General features: G+C 51.5%; 2 protein-coding genes across 6 annotated transcripts in view; one reads left to right on the top strand and one right to left on the bottom strand.

The window, feature by feature from the left end:
- Positions 1-1,895: 1,895 nt before the first annotated feature.
- Positions 1,896-11,019, bottom strand: CLPP (caseinolytic mitochondrial matrix peptidase proteolytic subunit). 2 transcript variants are annotated; one of them, XM_045380566.2, is made up of 6 exons: positions 10,778-11,019; positions 10,609-10,680; positions 10,037-10,133; positions 7,322-7,509; positions 5,885-5,990; positions 1,896-2,262 (listed from the first exon to the last, which is right to left on the bottom strand). In XM_045380566.2, the coding sequence occupies exons 1-6, from the start codon at positions 10,973-10,975 to the stop codon at positions 2,090-2,092; spliced, it is 834 nt and encodes a 277-aa protein (XP_045236501.2). In that variant the 5' UTR covers positions 10,976-11,019; the 3' UTR covers positions 1,896-2,089. The 2 variants fall into 2 exon arrangements, with proteins under 2 accessions (XP_045236501.2, XP_073881667.1); XM_074025566.1 differs by lacking the exon at positions 5,885-5,990.
- ACER1 (alkaline ceramidase 1) overlaps positions 10,268-18,401 on the top strand; it is a 50,167-nt gene continuing 42,033 nt past the window's right edge. For all 4 annotated transcript variants that reach the window (XM_074025568.1, XM_005587694.5, XM_065536126.2 and 1 more), the window contains exons 1-3: positions 10,268-10,436; positions 15,606-15,670; positions 17,347-17,444. The gene's annotated coding sequence lies outside the window, so the exon portion shown is untranslated. The remainder of the gene's footprint in view (positions 10,437-15,605; positions 15,671-17,346; positions 17,445-18,401) is intronic.

The raw sequence follows: 18,401 nt of genomic DNA, 5'->3' as shown, positions 1-18,401 counted from the left end.
GAGACGGAGTCTCGCTCTGTCGCCCAGGCTGGAGTGCAGTGGCGCGATCTCGGCTCACTGCAAGCTCCGCCTCCTGGGTTTACGCCATTCACCTGCCTCAGCCTCCTGAGTAGCTGGGACTACAGGCGCCCGCCACCGCGCCCGGCTAATTTTTTGTATTTTTAGTAGAGACGGGGTTTCACCGTGGTCTCGATCTCCTGACCTTGTGATCCGCCCGCCTCGGCCTCCCAAAGTGCTGGGATTACAGGCGTGAGCCACCGCGCCCGGCCTGAATGCTTGAATTTTGAAAACTATTGACCCCATTTCTCCCTCCGGCTACATCCGTCCCCCAACTCCCTGCTCCGCTTAGTGTAGTAATCATTACACTATCGAGGAGATAGTATAATTCCTCGAAAGACTTGTCTATGTCTGATATTTCCTCCTATTCTTTCTGGATCCACTCCAGCCTGGCTTTTGGCTCCCACAGTACCAGAAATTCCCTGATTTAAGGCCACCAGTGACATCCACAGCACCGAATCCAATAGCCATCTCTCAGTCTGACTGGTAATTAACCTACATGCTAATGCTGCCTACATTTTTATTTCAACCTCTTGACCCTGATGTCGAGGGACATAACAAACACCAGGTATAATATATCCAAAATCAAGTCCCGATCCCTCCCCAAGCCTGTTCCTTTCCCTACACTTCCCATCTCAGGTGACAGGTCTCCATCTTCCTGCTTTGGGCCATCAGCTTGGAGTTTCTGGAAACTGCTCTCTGTCACATCCCACCTAGCTAGAATCTGACTTTGTCTCACCCCTCGGCCAGGCCTGCCATCAGCTTTCATCTGGATTACTCCAGCTCTCCTAACTGCTCTCCAGTTTCCGTCCAGGGTGCACTCCTCAGGAGTCACAGTCATCCTTATTTTCCTTCCTCTTCTAAAAACTCGCCATGGTTCACCTCCCTCCTTTTAGATGTCAGGCCTTTTATGATCTAGTCTCAATCACCTCCACTTTTTTTTTTTTTTTGGACAGAATCTCACTCTGTTGCCCAGGCTGGAGTGTAGTGGTGTGATCTTGGCTCACTGCAACCTCTGCCTCCTGGGTTCAAGCACACCACCATGCCTGGCTAATTTTCACCTCTACTTTCTGATCTCATCTCTTCCACCTTCCCTCAACCACGGGCCTCCTCGTAGGTCCTCTCACATGCCAGGTACCGTCCTGCCACAGGGCCTTTGCACTGGCTGTGTCCTCTGCCTGGACACAGGCTCCATCCCTCCCCTCCTTTGAGGCTTTGCTCAAACACCACCTTCTCAGTGAGGGCTTCCCTGATTACCCCATAGAAAACTGTAACACACTCACCCTCACACTTGCATGCCACCTTTCCTGTGTTTTTTGTTTTTTTTGAGACAGAGTCTTGCTTTGTTGCCCAGGCTGGAGTGCAGTGGCGTGATCCTGCTCACTGCAACCTCCGCCTCCTAAGTTCAAGTAATTCTCCTGCCTCAGCCTCTGGAGTAGCTGGTATTACAGGTGCACCATGCCTGGCTAATTTCTGTATTTTTAGTAGAGACGGGGTTTCACCATGTTAGCCAGGATGGTCTTGATCTCCTGACCTTGTGATTCACCCGCCTCGGCCTCCCAAAGTGCTGGGATTACAGGCATGAGCCGCCAGGCCTTTTTTTTTTTTTTTTTTTAAATAACTGTCTACTGCCACAAGAATGGAGCTCTTTTGAGGATGGTTGCTTGTGTCTTCTTCACAAAAGAACACTGCCTAGAATATAGGATATGATCAGGAGAATCTGCTGAAGGGAAACATGGCTTACCTCTTGGGGTCAGGACAAAAACACAAGGGGCCTGTGAAATACAGATGTGTACACGCCGTCGTCGTGCAGAGAGGGAGGGTGTCCCAGACGCAGAGCAAAGACCACAAAGATTTAATTTAAAATCACAGTGTCTCAGCTGGAATGCCCCATCCATAGGGGGCACCCTTGCAAATTAAAAGTTCCTCAAGGGGCCCCTCCGGGCCCAGCAGCAAGGGGTGAACAGGGCCCAGCTGGGGGTCTGGCTGGCCTCTGGCCCCTTCATGTGATTCTGGAGAGGAGGACCAGCTCTCAGGTGCTAGCTGGGACAGGTTCTGCTGCTGGCGTTGCTTCTACAGGCTCCTTCTGCACCAGTGTGGGCTCATCCTCACCATCCTGGGGAGGGTGGACCAGAACCTTGTCTAAGATGCCGAACTCCTGGGCCTCCATGGGGCTCATGTAGCGGTCCCTCTCCATGGCAGACTCTGGTGGGGAAGCAGGAGGTGATACACATTAGGGTAATAGCAGAGACCCGGGGCCAGGTCTGGTTCGTGTTTTGGCCTGAATGTTTGTGCCCATCACCCCAAGTTCGTATGTTGAAGCTCCAACCCCCAGTGGGATGGGATTTGGAGACGGGGTCCTTGGGAGGTCTTTAGGGAGAGATGGGGTCAGGGCCCCCTGATGGGATTAGTGGCCTTGTAAGAGGAGACACGAGTGCACTTGCTCTCTCTCCACCATGTGAAGACACAGGGAGAAGGCGGCTGTCTGCAAGCCAGGAAGAGAGCCCTCACCGAGAACCACATCAGCCAGCACCCTGACCTTGGACTTCTCAGCCCCCAGAACTGTAAGAAATAAATCTCTGTGGAGGTCTGTGGTGTTGTGTTAAGCAGCTCAAGCTGACTGAGATATGTCCTCATTCTGCAGTGCCTCTGTTTCCCCTAGGTAGCAGTAAAATACCAATTTCAATTTTGTTTTTTAAAAAATTGTTTCTGGGCCAGGCACGGTAGCTCACACTTGTAATCCTAGCACTTTGGGAGGCATGGCCAACATGGTGAAACTCTGTCTCTACTTAAAATACAAAACTGAGCCAGGTGTGGTGGCAAACACCTGTAATCCCAGCTACTAGGGAGGCTGAGGTACGAGAATCACTTCAACCTGGGAGGTGGAGGTTGCAGTGAGCTGAGACTGCACCACTACCCTCCAGCCTGGGTAACAAAGTGAGACTCCATCTCAAAAAAAAAAAAAAAAAAATTGTTATTGATGTATTATATACACCCAGGAAAGGACATGATTTGTAAATGTCTGGTGGGATGGATTTTTGGACTGAACATACCCTACAGGACCAGCACCCAGACCAAGAGATGGAATATTGCCAGCACCCCTGAAACCCTACTTGGGCCCACAACGGTCACGAATCCTTGCCACCCCCTCCCCATGCCCCAAAGCAACCACTCCTCTAACAGCATAAATTAGCTCTGCTTTTTTTTTTTTTTTTGAGACGGAGTCTCACTCTGTCACCCAGGCTGGAGTGCAGTGGCCGGATCTCAGCTCACTGCAAGCTCCGCCTCCCGGGTTCACGCCATTCTCCTGCCTCAGCCTCCCGAGTAGCTGGGACTACGGGCGCCCGCCACCTCGCCCGGCTAGTTTTTTGTATTTTTTTAGTAGAGACGGGGTTTCACCGTGTTAGCCAGGATGGTCTCGATCTCCCAACCTCGTGATCCACCCGTCTCGGCCTCCCAAAGTGCTGGGATTACAGGCTTGAGCCACCGCGCCCGGCCAGCTCTGCTTGTTTTTACGGTTTAAATAAATGGAATCACAGAGTGTTTATTCTTCTTTCATGCAACATTATATTTGCAAGATTCATATGTGATGCTGTGGTACATTCACTTTTTTTTTTTTTTTGAGACAGGGTCTTGCTCTGTCGCCCAGGCTGGAGTGCAGTGGTGTGATCTTGGCTCACTGCAACCTCCGCCTCTCAGGTTCAGGCGATTCTCATGCCTCAGCCTCCTGAGTAGTTGGGATTACAGGTGCGCGCCACCGTGCCCGTCTAATTTTTGTATTTTTAGTAGAGACACGGTTTCACCATGTTGGTCAGGCTGGTCTCGAACTCCTGACCTCATGATCCACCCGCCTCGGCCTCCGAAAGTGCTGATATTACAGGCATGAGCCATGGCGCCCCGCAAAATTTTTTTTTTCTTTTTTTTTTTTTTTTGAGACACTCCGGAGTCTCGCTTTCTCGCCGAGGCTGGAGTGCAGTGGCGTGATCTCTGCTCACTGCAAGCTCCGCCTCCCGGGTTCACACCATTCTCCTGCCTCAGCCTCCCGAGTAGCTCGGACTACAGGTGCCCGCCACCACGCCCGGCTAATTTTTTGTATTTTCAGTAGAGAAGGGGTTTCACCATGTTAGCCAGGATGGTCTCAATCTCCTGACCTGGTGATCCGCCCGCCTCAGCCTCCCAAAGTGCTGGGATTACAGGCGTGAGGCACTGTGCCCGGCCTATTTTTTTAATGAGATGGGGTTTCACTATATTGCCCAGGCTGGTCTTGAACTCCTGAACTGAAGTGATCCTCCCACTTCAGCCTCCCAAAGTGCTGGGATTGCAGGTGTGAGCCACCACACCTGGCTTCATTTTTTGATTTTCATAAAATTATGGCTGGGCGTGGTGACTCACACTTGTAATCCCAGAACTTTGGGAGGCTGAGGCAGTTGGATCACTTGAGCTCACGAGTTTGAGACCAGCCTGGGCAACATGGTGAAACCCCGTCTTTACAAAAAATACAAAAAATTAGCCAGGCATGGTGGTGCATACCTGTAGTCTCAGTTACTGAGGAGGCTGAGTCAGGAGAATTGCTTGAACCCAGGTGGCAGAGGTTGCAATGAGCCGAGATCATGCCACTGCATTCCAGCCTGAGCGACAGAGCCACACCTTGTCTCAAAAAATAATAATAATAATAATAATAATTAGCTCACTGTAACCTCAAACTCTCATATTCCACAGATCCTCCTGCCTCAGCCTCCTGAGTAGCTGGGGACTAAAGGCATGAGCCACTATGCCTGGCTAATTTAAAAAAAATTTTTTTTTTTTTTTTTGAGACGAAGTCTCGCTTTTGTCCCCCAGGCTGGGGTGCGATGGGGCAATCCTGCCTCGCTGCAACCTCCGCCTCCCGAGCTCAAGCAATTTTCCTACCTCAGCCCCCCTGAGTAGCTGGGATTACAGGCGCCTGCCACCAGACCAGGCTAATTTTTATACTTTTAGTTGAGATGGGGTTTCACCATGTTGGCCAGGCTGGTCTAGAACTCCTGATCTCAGGTAATCCAACCCGCCTCGGCCTCCCAAAGTGCTGGGATTACAGGCGTGAGCCACTGTGCCCAATTTTTAAATTTTCTACGGAAATGGGGTCTCCCTATGTTGCCCAGGCTGGACTTGAACTCCTGGGCTCAAGTGATCCTCCTACCTTGGCTTCCCAAAGTGCTAGGATTACAAATGTGTACCACCGTACCTGGCTAAGCTGATTTTTTTCTTTTATTTTTTGAGACAGTCTTGCTCCGTCACCCAGGCTGGAATGCAGTGGTGCGAACTCAGCTCACTGAAACCTCCACCTCCCGGGTTCGAGTGATTCTCGTGCCTCAGCCTCCAGAGCAGTGGGGATTACAGGTCCCCACCACCATGGTCAGCTAATTTTTATATTTGTAGTAGAGATGGGGTTTCGCTATGTTGCCCAGGCTGGTGTTGAACTCTTGGCCTCAAGTGATCCACCTGCCTTGGCATCCTAAAGTTCTGGGATTACAGGCGTGAGCCACCACGCCCAAGGATATTTTTAAAGGGCTTAGAACAGTGTCTCTTGGCTGCAGGCAATTCTGCCCACCAGGGAACACTTGGTGATGTCTGGAGACATTTCTGGTTGTCACAGTTGGAGGAGGGTACTGGCGTGGAGTGGCTGGAGGCCAGGGACGCTGCCACACATCCTGCAGTGCCTGGGATGGTCCCATCCCAGAGAATGATCCAGCCCTGAAAGTCCACAGGGCCCAGGTGGAGAAGCCCTGGCTTAGAATAACACCTAGTCCGCCTGTGCACGGACCAGGATGAAATAAAGGAGGGTGCTCACCGATCACCTGCAGGCTCTGTTTGGTGTGCTTGGCATAGATGTTATAGAGCTGCTTCTTCAGCTTCATGATCTCCTCTGCCTGGATGGCAATGTCTGTGGCTTGGCCCTGAGGGACGTCCAAGGGGAGCGAGGGGGTAAAGGTTGGCATCAGTGTCAGCCCCTCACAGGGAGGTCGGAGGTGGTACTCAGGAGCCCTCCCTGGGCTTTGGGCTTTTGGTTTGAGGTTGGTGGGTTGGGGTTGTGTAAATCCCCTGATATCCTGCTTCAATCTTGCCACCCACCACCAGGAAAGCTTTCTGACTGGATTAAGTATGTTTTCTTATTTTCTGCATCTGAAGCCTTGCAGACTGGGAGGAACAGTGTCTCTCTGTCTTGCATTAGCTAAACCTTTTTTTTTTTTTTTAAGAGATGAGGTCTTGCTAGGTTGCCCAGACTGGTCTCAAACTCCTGGCCTCAAGTGATCCTCCCATCTCGGCCTCCCAAAGTGCTGCGATTAAAGACATGAGCCGTCATGCCCAATTGTAATCCTGCTTTTTTTTTTTTTTTTGAGACAGGGTCTTGCTCTGTTCCTAGGGCTGGACTGCAGTGGTGCAAGATAGCTCATCGTAGCCCTGACCTCTCAGGCTCAATCCTCCCACCTCAGCCTCCTGAGTAGCTGGGACCAGAGGCAAGCATAACCACGCCTGAGTCATTTGAAAATTTTTGGTAGAGATGGGGTCTCACCACTGCCCAGGCTGGTCTTAAATTCTTGGCCTCAAGTGATCCTCCTGCCTTGGCCTCCCAAAGTGCTGGGATTACAGATGTGAGCCACTGCGCCCGGCGGAAGCTAATTCTTAACAGATAGCAAACAACTCCCGAGTGTACTTTCTTTTCTTTTCTTTATTGTTTTGAGACAGAGTCTTGCTCTGCCATCCAGGCTGGAGTGCAGTGGCGCCATCTCCGTTCACTGCAACTTCCACCTCCTGGGTTCAAGCGATTCTCCCGCTTCAGCCTCCCGAATTAGCTGGGATTACAGGTGCGCACCACCACGCCCAGCTAATTTTTGTATTTTTAGTAGAGACGGGATTTCACCATGTTGGCCAGGCTGGTCTCAATCTCCTGACCTCAAATGATCCACCTGCTCTGGCTTCTGCTTTGGATTCCCAAATCACGCTGAGATTTACAGGCGTGAGCCACCATGCTGGGCCTTCTTTTTTTTTTTTTTTAAATAGAGACGAGGTCTCATTATGTTCCCCTGGCTGGCCTCGAACTCCTGAGCTCACATGATCCTCCCACTTCTGTCTCCCAAAGTGCTAGGATTACAGGCCTAAGCCACCACACCCAGCCCAGCCTGCACATTTTAAGACATCCACTCCCACACCTGACTTCCGCCCAGTCAGTCCTTCTGTCTAGACCTTGTCCTGAATCCTGACAGCAGCTTGTGTGTCTGGCACTCACCCGGGCGCCTCCTGAGGGCTGGTGGATCATGATACGGGAGTTGGGGAGTGAGTGGCGCATGCCCGGGCTGCCGGCGGCGAGAAGCAGGGAGCCCATGCTGGCTGCCTGGCCCACGCACCAGGTGCAGATAGGGTTGAGGATGTACTGCATCGTGTCGTAGATGGCCAAGCCCGCAGTCACCACACCACCTATGAGTGGGGGAGCAAGTGAGGGGCTGGACCAGCTCCCCCAACCCTTTTCCTATTTCATCTCCTAACCCTGGGGAGAATGGAACAGATGCAGCCCCCTTCCTTTTTTAAAAATTAAGACCGCCGGGCACGGTGGCTCCTGCCTATAATCCCAGCACTTTGGGAGGCTGAGGCAGGTGGATCACGAGGTCAGGAGATCCAGACCATCCGGGCTAACACGGTGAAACCCCGTCTCTACTAAAAATACAAAAAATTAGCCGGGCGTGGTTGCGGGTGCCTGTAGTCCCAGCTACTCGGGAGGCTGAGGCAGGAGAATGGCGTGAACCCGGGAGGCGGAGCTTGCAGTGAGCCCAGATCGCGCCACTGCACTCCAGCCTGGGCGACAGAGTGAGACTCTTGTCTCAAAAAAAAAAAAATAAAATTAAGACTGGGTTTCACTATGTTGCCTAGGCTGGTCTCGAACTCCTGGGCTCAAGCGATCCTCCCAAAGTGTTGGGATTACAGATGTGAGCCACCACGCCTAGCCAGAAGCAGCTATATATATATATATTTCGAGACAGGGTCTCACTCTGTCACCCAGGCTGGAGTGCAGTGGTGCAATCTCGGCTCACTGCAATCTCCGCCTCCCGGGTTCATGCAATTCTCCCGCCTTAGCCTCCCGAGTAGCTGGATTACAAGTACGCCACCACGCTCAGCTAATTTTTTTTTCTTTTTGAGACAGAGTCTGGCTGTGTTGCCCAGGCTGGAGTGCAGTGGCGCGATCTCGGCTCACTGCAAGCTCTGCCTCCCGGATTCATTCCATTCTCCTGCCTCAGCCTCCCAAGTAGCCGGGACTACAGGCACCCACCACCATGCCCGGCTAATTTTTTTGTATTTTTAGTAGAGACGGGGTTTCACCATGTCAACCAGGATGGTCTTGATCTCCTGACCTTGTGATCTGCCCGCCTCGGCCTCCCAAAGTGCTGGGATTACAGGCGTGAGCCACTGTGCCCGGCCAATTTTTGTATTTTTAGTAGAGATGGGATTTCACCATGTTGGCCAGGCTGCTCTCAAACTCCTAACCTCAAGTGATCAGCCCGCTTCGGCCTCCCAAAGTGCTGGAATTACAAGCGTGAGCCACCGCACCCGGCCTAGAAGCAGCTCTTTAAAGCAGGGTTCACCAACACAAATGCTTCCAGGGGTTGGCAGGTGACAAAAACAGGTGACACGGGCCAGGTGCAGGCAAAAGGGAGAGTGCTTGCTTTACAGTGTACTGACTCTTGCCACATGTGCCAGTGGACCCACGGGACCAGATCTACTAAATTTCCAAGAGAAACTAGAAATCAGGCCAGGCGTAGTGGCTCATGCCTGTAATCCCAGCACTTTGGGAGGCCGAGGTGGGTGGATCACTTGAGCTCAGGAGTTCGAGACCAGCCTGACCAACATGGTGAAACCTCATCTCTACTAAATACAAAAAATTTGATGGGCATGGTGACACATGCCTGTAATTCCCAGCTACTTGGGAGGCTGAAGCTGGAGAATCGCTTGAACCCAGGAGGCAGAGGTTGCAGTGAGCTGAGACTGCGACACTGCACTCCAGCCTCGGTGACAGAGGCTGTCTCAAAAAAAAAAAAAAAAAAAAAAAAGCCTCAATTGTAAGTGGTCAATCCAAACTGACCACTTTTTTGGGGGAGGGGAAAAATCTACCAATTATTATTATTATATTTGAGACGGGCTCACTACAGCCCCCGACCTCCTGGGCTCAAGTGATCCTTCTCACTCAGCCTCCCGAGTTGCTGGGACTACAGGCATGCGCCACATCTTTGTACTTTTTTTGTAGAGATGGGGTCTCACTATGTTACTCAGGCTGGTCTTGAACTCCTGAGCTCAAGCAATTCTCCCACCTCAGCCTCCCAAAGTGTTGGGATTACAGGTGAGAGCTATCGTGCCCGGGCTAAAATCTACATTTTTTTTTTTTTTTTTTTTTTGAGACGGAGTCTCGCTCTGCCGCCCAGGCTGGAGTGCAGTGGCCGGATCTCAGCTCACTGCAAGCTCTGCCTCCCGGGTTCACGCCATTCTCCTGCCTCAGCCTCCCAAGTAGCTGGGACTACAGGCACCCGCCACCATACCCGGCTAGTTTTTTATATTTTTTTAGTAGAGACGGGGTTTCACCGTGTTAGCCAGGATGGTCTCGATCTCCTGACCTCGTGATCCGCCCGTCTCGGCCTCCCAAAGTGCTGGGATTACAGGCTTGAGCCACCGCGCCCGGCCTTTTTTTTTTTTTAAATCTACAATTTTTAAATGTTAGCCGGGTCAGGTTGGCAGAACAGTATGTGCAGGATCAAAGAGACCACATCCTGACTTGTGAACCGAGGCTCAAAAGCCAGCAACAGGCACCTTTTGGCGGTTTCAAGCCACTTCTGGAACTCTGACGCTCTGCACCCTTTCCCAGAGAGAGAACATCCCTGACCCGGGATTCTGGTCCCCTGAGTCACCCGTGCGCCCTGACGAGCGCCCCTGGCACCTAGGAAAGCCCCTGCTTGCTCACCAGGGCTGTTGATGTACATGTGGATGGGCTTCTTGTTGCTCTCGGACTGCAGGAAGAGGAGCTGTGCGATAACAAGGCTGGCAACGCTGTCATCGATCTGCAGGTGGAGAGGGCAGGGGTGTTCCCAGATTCGGGGTGGGGAGAGAGTTTTAAGGCTGCTGGGGATGGGTCAGAGAACCAGGAAGGGGGACCAGGGCCCAAATAAAAGGGGTGGGGAAGAATTTAGGACCCAGAAGCGGATGGGGAGAGAGTAGTGGCTAGGACCCAGGCGGGGCTCAGGGCACAGGAAAGGAAAGGGTCAGAACACCTGCGAAGAGTCTTGCGCCTAGGATTGAGGAGAGCGGTGCCAGGTGTCAGGAAGGCAGTGGGAGCTCAAGAGGCGAGGAGCAGAGGGGAAGAGGTGAGGAGCGGGTGGGGAGACCGGGAGCCAAGAGGGGAGTCAGAAGGAGAGGGAAGGGGGTTGGAAGGGGAGCGGAGCCTGGGGAAAGAAAGTCTGGGGCCAGGGAAGGAGGGGCGCAGGGGGTCTGGGCAGGCGCTTGGGAGAGTCCTGGGGAGGGTCCCGGCGCGCTCACCGGGCCCATGACGCACACGATGCGCTCCCGCAGCAGCCGCGAGTAGATGTCATAGGCGCGCTCGCCGCGACCCTGAGGGTAGAAAGATGTAGGTGAGGGGTCGCGGGCAGCCCCCCGATCCTCACCCAGCCCGGAGCCCCCGGGCCGTGTCCCCGCCCGGCCGCCGTACCGTCTGCTCCACCACGATGGGAATGAGCGGGAGAGCCCGGGCCGCCGTCGCGTGCAGGCTCCGCTGCAGGGCCAGGCCGTTTTGGGGTGTCCGCTGCGGCGGCCGCTGCGCTGGAAAGTGAGCGGCGAGGCGAGGCCCCAGCGCGGGGTACCTGCATGCCGCCACCCGGGCCCCCCCCACTAATATTGCGGGCCACATCCCTCCACACGCCCCGGTCGGCTTCCGTCCGATGGCGGAACTACAACTTCCGGCGTGCTTTGCGCCTAGGAGCGCGCTCGCTAGGCCGCCCACTTCCGGGAGTGTGGGCGGGCGCCGTTAAGGGTGGGGCGGGGCTAGGATCGGAACCTGAAAGGGAGGAGCCAGTGAAGTAAATAGAGTGGGCGGGGCTGGAGAAGCTTTAGAGTCTACAGTTCGAGTCCCCTTACCGACGAATTCGTCTTCGTTTTCTTTTTTCTCTTTTTTTGAGACGAAGTCTTGCTCTGTCACCCGGGCTGGAGTGCGGTGGCACGATCTTGGCTCACTGCAACCTCTGCCTGCTGGATTCAAGCCATTCTCCTGGCTCAGCTGCCCCAATAGCTGGGATTATAGGCACACACCACCACACCCGGCTAATTTTTGTATTTTTAGTAGAGACGGGGTTTCACCATGTTGGCCAGGCTGGTCTTGAACTCCTGAGCTTGTGATCCTCCCACCTTGGCCTCCCAAAGTGCTGGGGTTACAGGCATGAGCCACTGCGCCTGGCCTCGTTTTCTACTGTTTCTGCTTTATTTTATTTATTTTTATTTTTTTTGAGAGAGAGTCTCACTCTGTGGCCCAGGCTGGAGTGCAGTGGCGCCATCCTAGCTCAATGCAGCCTCAAATTTCTGGGCCCAAGTGACCCTCCCTCCCACCTTGCTCTCCAGAGTAGCTGGGACTACAGCTGTGCACTACCACATCTGGCAAATATATATATATTAGAGATGGAGTGTTACTATGTCACCCAGGCTGGTCTCAAACTCCTGGCCTCAAGTGATCCTCCCACCTTGGCCTCCCAAAGTGCTGGGACTACAGGCGTAAGCCACCACACCCCACTTATTCCTTATTTTAAAAATAGCTGCAGGGTTGGGCACGGTGGCTCACGCCTGTAATCCTAGCACTTGGGGAGGCCGAGGCGGGAGGATCACGAGGTCATGAGATCAAAACCATCCTGGCTAACCCGGTGAAACCCCGTCTCTACTAAAAATACAAAAAATTATCCAGGCAAGGTGATGGGCACCTGTAGTCCCAGCTACTCAGGAGGCGGAGGTAGGAGAATGGTGTGAACCCCGGAGGTGGAGCTTGCAGTGAGCCGAGATCGTGCCCCTGCACTCCAGCCTGGGCGGCAGAGCGAGACTCTGTCTCAAAAAAAAAGAAGAAAAAAAAAAAACAGCTGCAGTGTTCCCACAGCTCATCTTGGAAGAGGGGTCCCAGAGAGGACTTAGCCTGGATTTTGGCCTTGAAGAGCTTCCAGCCTGCTGTGGCCGACCTCATTCATTTTTTGGCCACCTGTGGAGTAGAGCGAGGGACCCCAGTCTGTGGGAGCCCAGAGAAGGGTGTCGCGGATTCTGCCTGGAGATCAGACTGGAAAGCTTTCCTAGAAGAAGTGGGTATTGGAATTGGGCTTTGAAGGATAAGTAGGAGTTTGTTAGCTGGGGAAAGGCATTTCCAGCAGAGGAAAAAGAATGGGCAAAAGGGTGGAAGTAGGAAGATTCCTGGTAATGTTGGGACTTCTGGTTTTTTGCCACACCTTCTCAAGGCAGATTTTTTTGCATCATTCAGTTCAATGTCACTATCTAAGATAGTGTCACGACTTCACTCCTCCACTCCTCCGGACGCTGCCCTGCACCTCCTGCCTGCCCAGCCTCTGATGTGGGGTGGCGGGGTCCTCTTAGATGCCCTCCCTGTCTCCCTTTGTTTAATCAGCTTCATTTCTCCACATGGCAACTGCTTTTCACGTTCTTCATTGTTAACAGCTCCCTAACGGGTACTCCAGTTTCGCCCATGTCACTGTGACACACTGTCTCTTCTTCACTCTTCACTCTAAGAGATCCCCGAGAAAGCCAGTGTCACTACTTCATCCCCAAAGTCTAGAATGGTGCCTGACACACAGTAGGTGCTCATTAAATACACATTGAACCAAGAGATGAAGAGGTGATAAAGGAGATAGGTAAAAGGCAGAGGGCTTTGGAGGCATCTGCAGAGTGGGGATAATGATAGCCTACCTCCTAGGTTTGTGCAGAAGGTCCTCAGAAAGGGTCCAAAAATGTGTAAAAAGTACCCAGTCTGAATTATTTATTGATGTCTTAGATCAGGGACCATGGAAGTCTCAAGTCCTCCCACATGGGGGTCTATTTGAAGTGGGTTTTTTTTTTTTTTCCCCCCGGGCAGTCCTTCCAATCACAGCAGGTTCAGGCAAGATGTTGTAATGGCTCACGCCTGTAATCCCAGCACTTTGGGGTCCCAAGGCGGGTGGATCACCTAAGGACAGGAGTTCGAGACCAGCCTGACCAACACAGTGAAACTCCATCTCTATTAAAAATACAAAATAATCTGGACATGGTGGCGCATGCCTGTAATCCCAGCTACTTGGGAGGGTGAGTCAGGAGAATCACTTGAACCCAGGGGGCAGAGGATGCAGCGAGCCGAGATCGCGCCACTGCACTCCAGCCTGGGGAATAAGAGCAAAACTCCGTCTCAAAAACAAAACAAAACAAACAAACAAACAAACAAAAAAGAATCACAGCAGACTCCTGAAGTGGATTTTGATGTATAAGAAGGAGTTTACCAAGCAGTAAGTGGTAGACTCTTTTTTTTTTTTTGAGACGGAGTCTTGTCCAGGCTGGAGTGCAGTGGTACAATCTCGGCTCATTCCTAGCTCCGACTCCCGGGTTCACACCATTCTCCTGCCTCAGCCCTCCCAAGTAACTGGGACTACAGGCGCCCGCCACCACGCCCGGCTAATTTTTTGTATTTTTAGTAGAGACAGGGTTTCACTGTGTTAGCCAGGATGGTCTCAATCTCCTGACCTCGTGATCCGCCCGCCTCGGCCTCCCAAAGTGCTGGGATTACAGGCGTGAGCCACCGCACCCGGCCTGCCCAGCTCATATTTGTATTTTTAGTGGAGATGGGATTTCACCAGGTTGGCCAGGATGATCTCGATCTCTTGACCTCAGGATCTACCTGCCTCTGCCTCCCAAAGTGCTGGGATTACAGGCGTGAGCCACTGCACCCGGCCGGTAGACTCTTTTTCTGTTTTGAGTCAGGGTCTCGCTCTGTCACCAAAAAAAAAAAAAAAAAAAAGAGTCTACCACTTACTGCTTGGTAAACTCCTTCTTATACATCAAAATCCACTTCAGGAGTCTGCTGTGATTCGTTTTTTTGTTTGTTTTGTTTTTGAGATGGACTTTTGCTCTTAATGCCCAGGCTGGAGTGCAGTGGCGTGATCTCGGCTTGCTGCATCCTCTGCCTCCTGGGTTCAAGTGATTCTCCTGACTCACCCTCCCAAGTAGCTGGGATTACAGCCGCTGTCCCAGTTTCTACTGTGAGTCAGGTGGGTGGCCCTGCCGGGCCGGTTCCCCCAGGGCCCCAGCTCCTGCCCCCGCCCTGGGGAGAAGGGCCAGGACAGCAGCTGCCATCATCCCTGCAGCCACTCCTCCACTCCTCCGGACGCTGCCCTGCACCCCCTGTCTGCCCAACCTCTGACGTGGGGTGGCGAGGTCCTCTTAGATGCCCTCCCTGTCTCCCTTTGTTTAATCAGCTTCATTTCTCTGCATTGCAACTGCTTTTCCCGTTCTTCATTGTTAATAGCTCCCTAACAGGTACTCCAGTTTCGCCCATGTCACTGTGACACACTGTCTCTTCTTCATTCTTCACTCTAAGAGATCCCTGAGAAAGCCAATTTTTTTTTTTTTTTTTTTTTTTTTTTTTTAAGACGGGGGTCTCTTGCTCACGATCTTGGCTCACTGCAGCCTCCGCCTCTCGAGTTGAAGCGATTCTCAGGCCTTGGCCTCCCGAGTAGCACCCACCATCACGCCCAGCTAACTTTTGTGTTTTTAGTAGAGACAGGGTTTGACCATGTTGGCCAGACTGGTCTGCAACTCCTGACCTCAAGTGATCCCCCCGCCTCGGCCTCCCAAAGTCCTCAGATCACGGGTGTGAGCCACCGAGCTCAGCTGAGAAAGCTGAATTGAACCACGGTTTCCCATCCCCCCTGCCGACTCCCCATATCTCCTTCCCTACCCTGGTCCGCTTTTCATGCCCCAAACACACCAAGCTCAGTCCAGCCACAAAGCCTTTGCTTTACTCTGCTTGGAGTCCCGGCTTCTTCCAACATGTAAATCTCAACTCAAAGCCGGGCACAGTGGCTCACGGCTGTAATCCCAGCACTTTGGGAGGCCAAGGCAGGCAGATAACCTGAGGTCAGGAGTTCGAGACCAACCTGACCAACAGGGTGAAACTCTGTCTCTACTAAAAACACAAAAATTAGCCAGGCATGGTGGCCCGTGCCTGTAGTCCCAGCTACTTGGGAGACCGAGGCAGGAATATCGCTTGATCCCGGGAGGCAGAAGTTGCAGTGAGCCAAGATTACGCCATTGCACTCCAGCCTGGGCGACAAAGTGAGACTCCATCTCAAAAAAAAAAAAAAGAAAAAAATCTCAGTTCAAATGTCATCCCCGAGAGAAGCCTTCCCTGAACACCTTTGCTAATATCCCAGGCACTCTAGAACATTTGCCTTGTTTAATTTTCATTTTGATGTGACTGCCATCATAAACAATTGCATTAATTCATTTGTTTCTTTTTCTATTTGCAGAACATTCTGCTATCTTGTTTGGCTCTGGTGCATAGCTCACGGCTGCCTCAAACTTCTGGACTCAGGTAAATCCTCCCAATCTCAGCCTACCAAGTAGCTGGGACCACAGGCACACGCCAACAGGGCCTGCTAATGTTTTTAAAGTTTTTTTTTTTTTTTTTTGCAGAGACAAGGTATCAATATGTTGCTCAGGCTGGTCTCAAATTCCTGAGCTCAAGCAATCCTCCTGCCTCGGCCTCCCAAAGTGCTAGGATTACAGGCGTGTGCTGCTGCACTCAGTCAATTAAAGCTTTTTGATTCGGGCTCACAAGGAGAAACGTATCTAATATAGTGTCTGAGTATACAAAAATACAAAAGTCTTATGAAATGAAACTTATTATTTGAGCAATGTCCTTTGATATTTTCTATTCTATTTGATCCTATTCTATTGCATTTCACTTAAAGTAGGGTTTTTCAACCTTGGCACGATTGAAAATCTGAGTTGGAGAATACTTTGAGAGGACAAAAGGCCACCCAGGCCACTGTAGGGTGCTGAGCAGCATCCCTGGCCTTCACCCACTGGATAGCAGGAGCACCCCACCCCTACCCCCATCAATTAAAAAAAAATGCTCCTCTAACAGTAAAAAGTGTCTCAGACATTTGCCAAGTATCCCCCAGGGGGCAGAGTCGCTCCCATCTGAGAATCACTATTTATTTATTTACTTATTTATTTTTTTTGAGACGGTTTCTCGCTCTGTCATCCAGGCTAGGGTGCAGTGGTGTGATCTTGGCTCACTGCAACCTCCATCTCTCGGGTTCAAGCGATTCTCCTGCCTGACACTCCCAAGCAGTTGGGACTACAGGCACGCACCACCGTGCCTGGCTAATTTTTGTATTTTTATTAGAGATGGGGTTTCACCGTGTTGGACAGGCTGTTCTCAAACTCCTGACCTCAGGTGATCCACCTGCCTCAGCCTCCCAAAGTGCTGAGATTACAGGTGTGAGCCATCACAGCTGGCCTGAGAACCATGATTTATTTTATTTTATTTCATTTTATTTTATTTTATGAGACGGGGTTTCACTCTTGTTGCCCAGGCCGTTGTGCAATGGTATGATCTGAGCTCACTGCAGCCTCCCCCTTGCCGGTTCAAGCGATTCTCCTGCCTCAGCCTCCCAAGTAGCTGAGAATAGATGCACATGCCACCACGCCCAGCTAATTTTGTGTTTTTAGTAGAGACGGGGTTTCACCATGTTGGTCAGGCTGGTCTCGAAGTCCTGACCTCAGGTGATCCACCTGCCTCTGCCTCCCAAAGTGCTGGGAATACAGGTGTGAGCCACTGTACCTGGCCAAGAACCACGATTTAGATGAAAGTGGATAGTGGGCCGGGCGCGGTGGCTCAAGCCTGTAATCCCAGCACTTTGGGAGGCCGAGACGGGCGGATCACGAGGTCAGGAGATCGAGACCATCCTGGCTAACACCGTGAAACCCCGTCTCTACTAAAAAATACAAAAAAAAAAACTAGCCGGGCGAGGTGGCGGGCGCCTGTAGTCCCAGCTACTCAGGAGGCTGAGGCAGGAGAATGGCGTAAACCTGGGAGGCGGAGCTTGCAGTGAGCTGAGATCCGGCCACTGCACTCCAACCTGGGCGACAGAGCGAGACTCCGTCTCCAAAAAAAAAAAAAAAAAAAAAAAAGAAAGTGGATAGTGATCTGAAATAGATGGAAAAAAAAAGCAACTTTATTTATTGATTTTTATTTTGTAGAGGCAGAGCCTCACTATGCTGTCCAGGCTGGTCTCAAGCAACCCTCTTACCTCGGCCTCCCAAAGCGCTGGGATGTCAACACAGGGAAGGAGTTGAAGGTGAGTTTGTCTCCCTTGCTTTGTCACTCAGACTAGAGTACAGTGGCGTGAACATGGCTCACTGCAGCCTTGACCTCCGGGGTTCAAGCAATCCTCCCACCTTAGCTTGCTAAGTCGCTGAGACTACAGGTGCAAGCCAGCACGCCCAGCTAATTTTTGTTTTTGTTTTTGTAGAGACAGAATTTCTCTTATGTTGTTGTCCAAGCTGATATTGAACTCATGACCTCAAATGATCCCCATGCCTTGGCCTCTCGGTGCTGGGATTACAGGCGTGAGCTAGCACACCTGGACTCCATAAATATTTAATGTTTTTGTTCCTCTAAACCTTGCTCAGTAAGTTCTGAATGAATGAGTATTTTGGCTCTTGGCTGCAAATCAACCTGCCCTACTGGTTTTTGGTTATCACTCCATGATCAGAGAGAAGCTGTCATCGCTGTTACCTTCTCTGGAATGAATGCAAATGGGCCTATTGAAATGATAGAAATGGAAAATTAGGAAAAGAAAAGGAAACTCTCAGTGCTGAAGAGGCTGTGGATGAATGGATGCGTCAATAAATGGCTCATGGACTTTGCTACAGTTTCTCTGGGAATCAAGTTGACACCAAATTTCAAATTCACAGAACCCACTTCTAGTCATTTGTTTTTAGGAAATGATCAAAGGTGTGCACCTGTGCGCTAAGATTTGACCACAGAGTTGCTTATGGCAGAGTTGTTCATCACCTGTGTTTCAGTTAGTTAATGCTGTGTAACAAACCACTCCTAAACTTAGGAGTTTGAAACAACCACAGTTTATCATTTCTCATAATTTGAGAATCTGGACTGGGCTCAGCTAGGATTTCCTGGGACTGGAACATCCACAAGGAACATTCTCCAATCACATATCTGGAGCCCCAGTGAGTCCTCTCTCTCTCCACGTGGCTGCTTGGGCTCCCTCACGGTATGGTGGTCTTTGTTCCCC

The sequence above is a fragment of the Macaca fascicularis genome, chromosome 19 (assembly GCF_037993035.2).
Source record: "Macaca fascicularis isolate 582-1 chromosome 19, T2T-MFA8v1.1".
NCBI classification, from domain to species: domain Eukaryota; kingdom Metazoa; phylum Chordata; class Mammalia; order Primates; family Cercopithecidae; genus Macaca; species Macaca fascicularis.
Note: the sequence above shows the minus strand (reverse complement) of the source record. Positions and strands in the feature narration are given on the sequence as shown.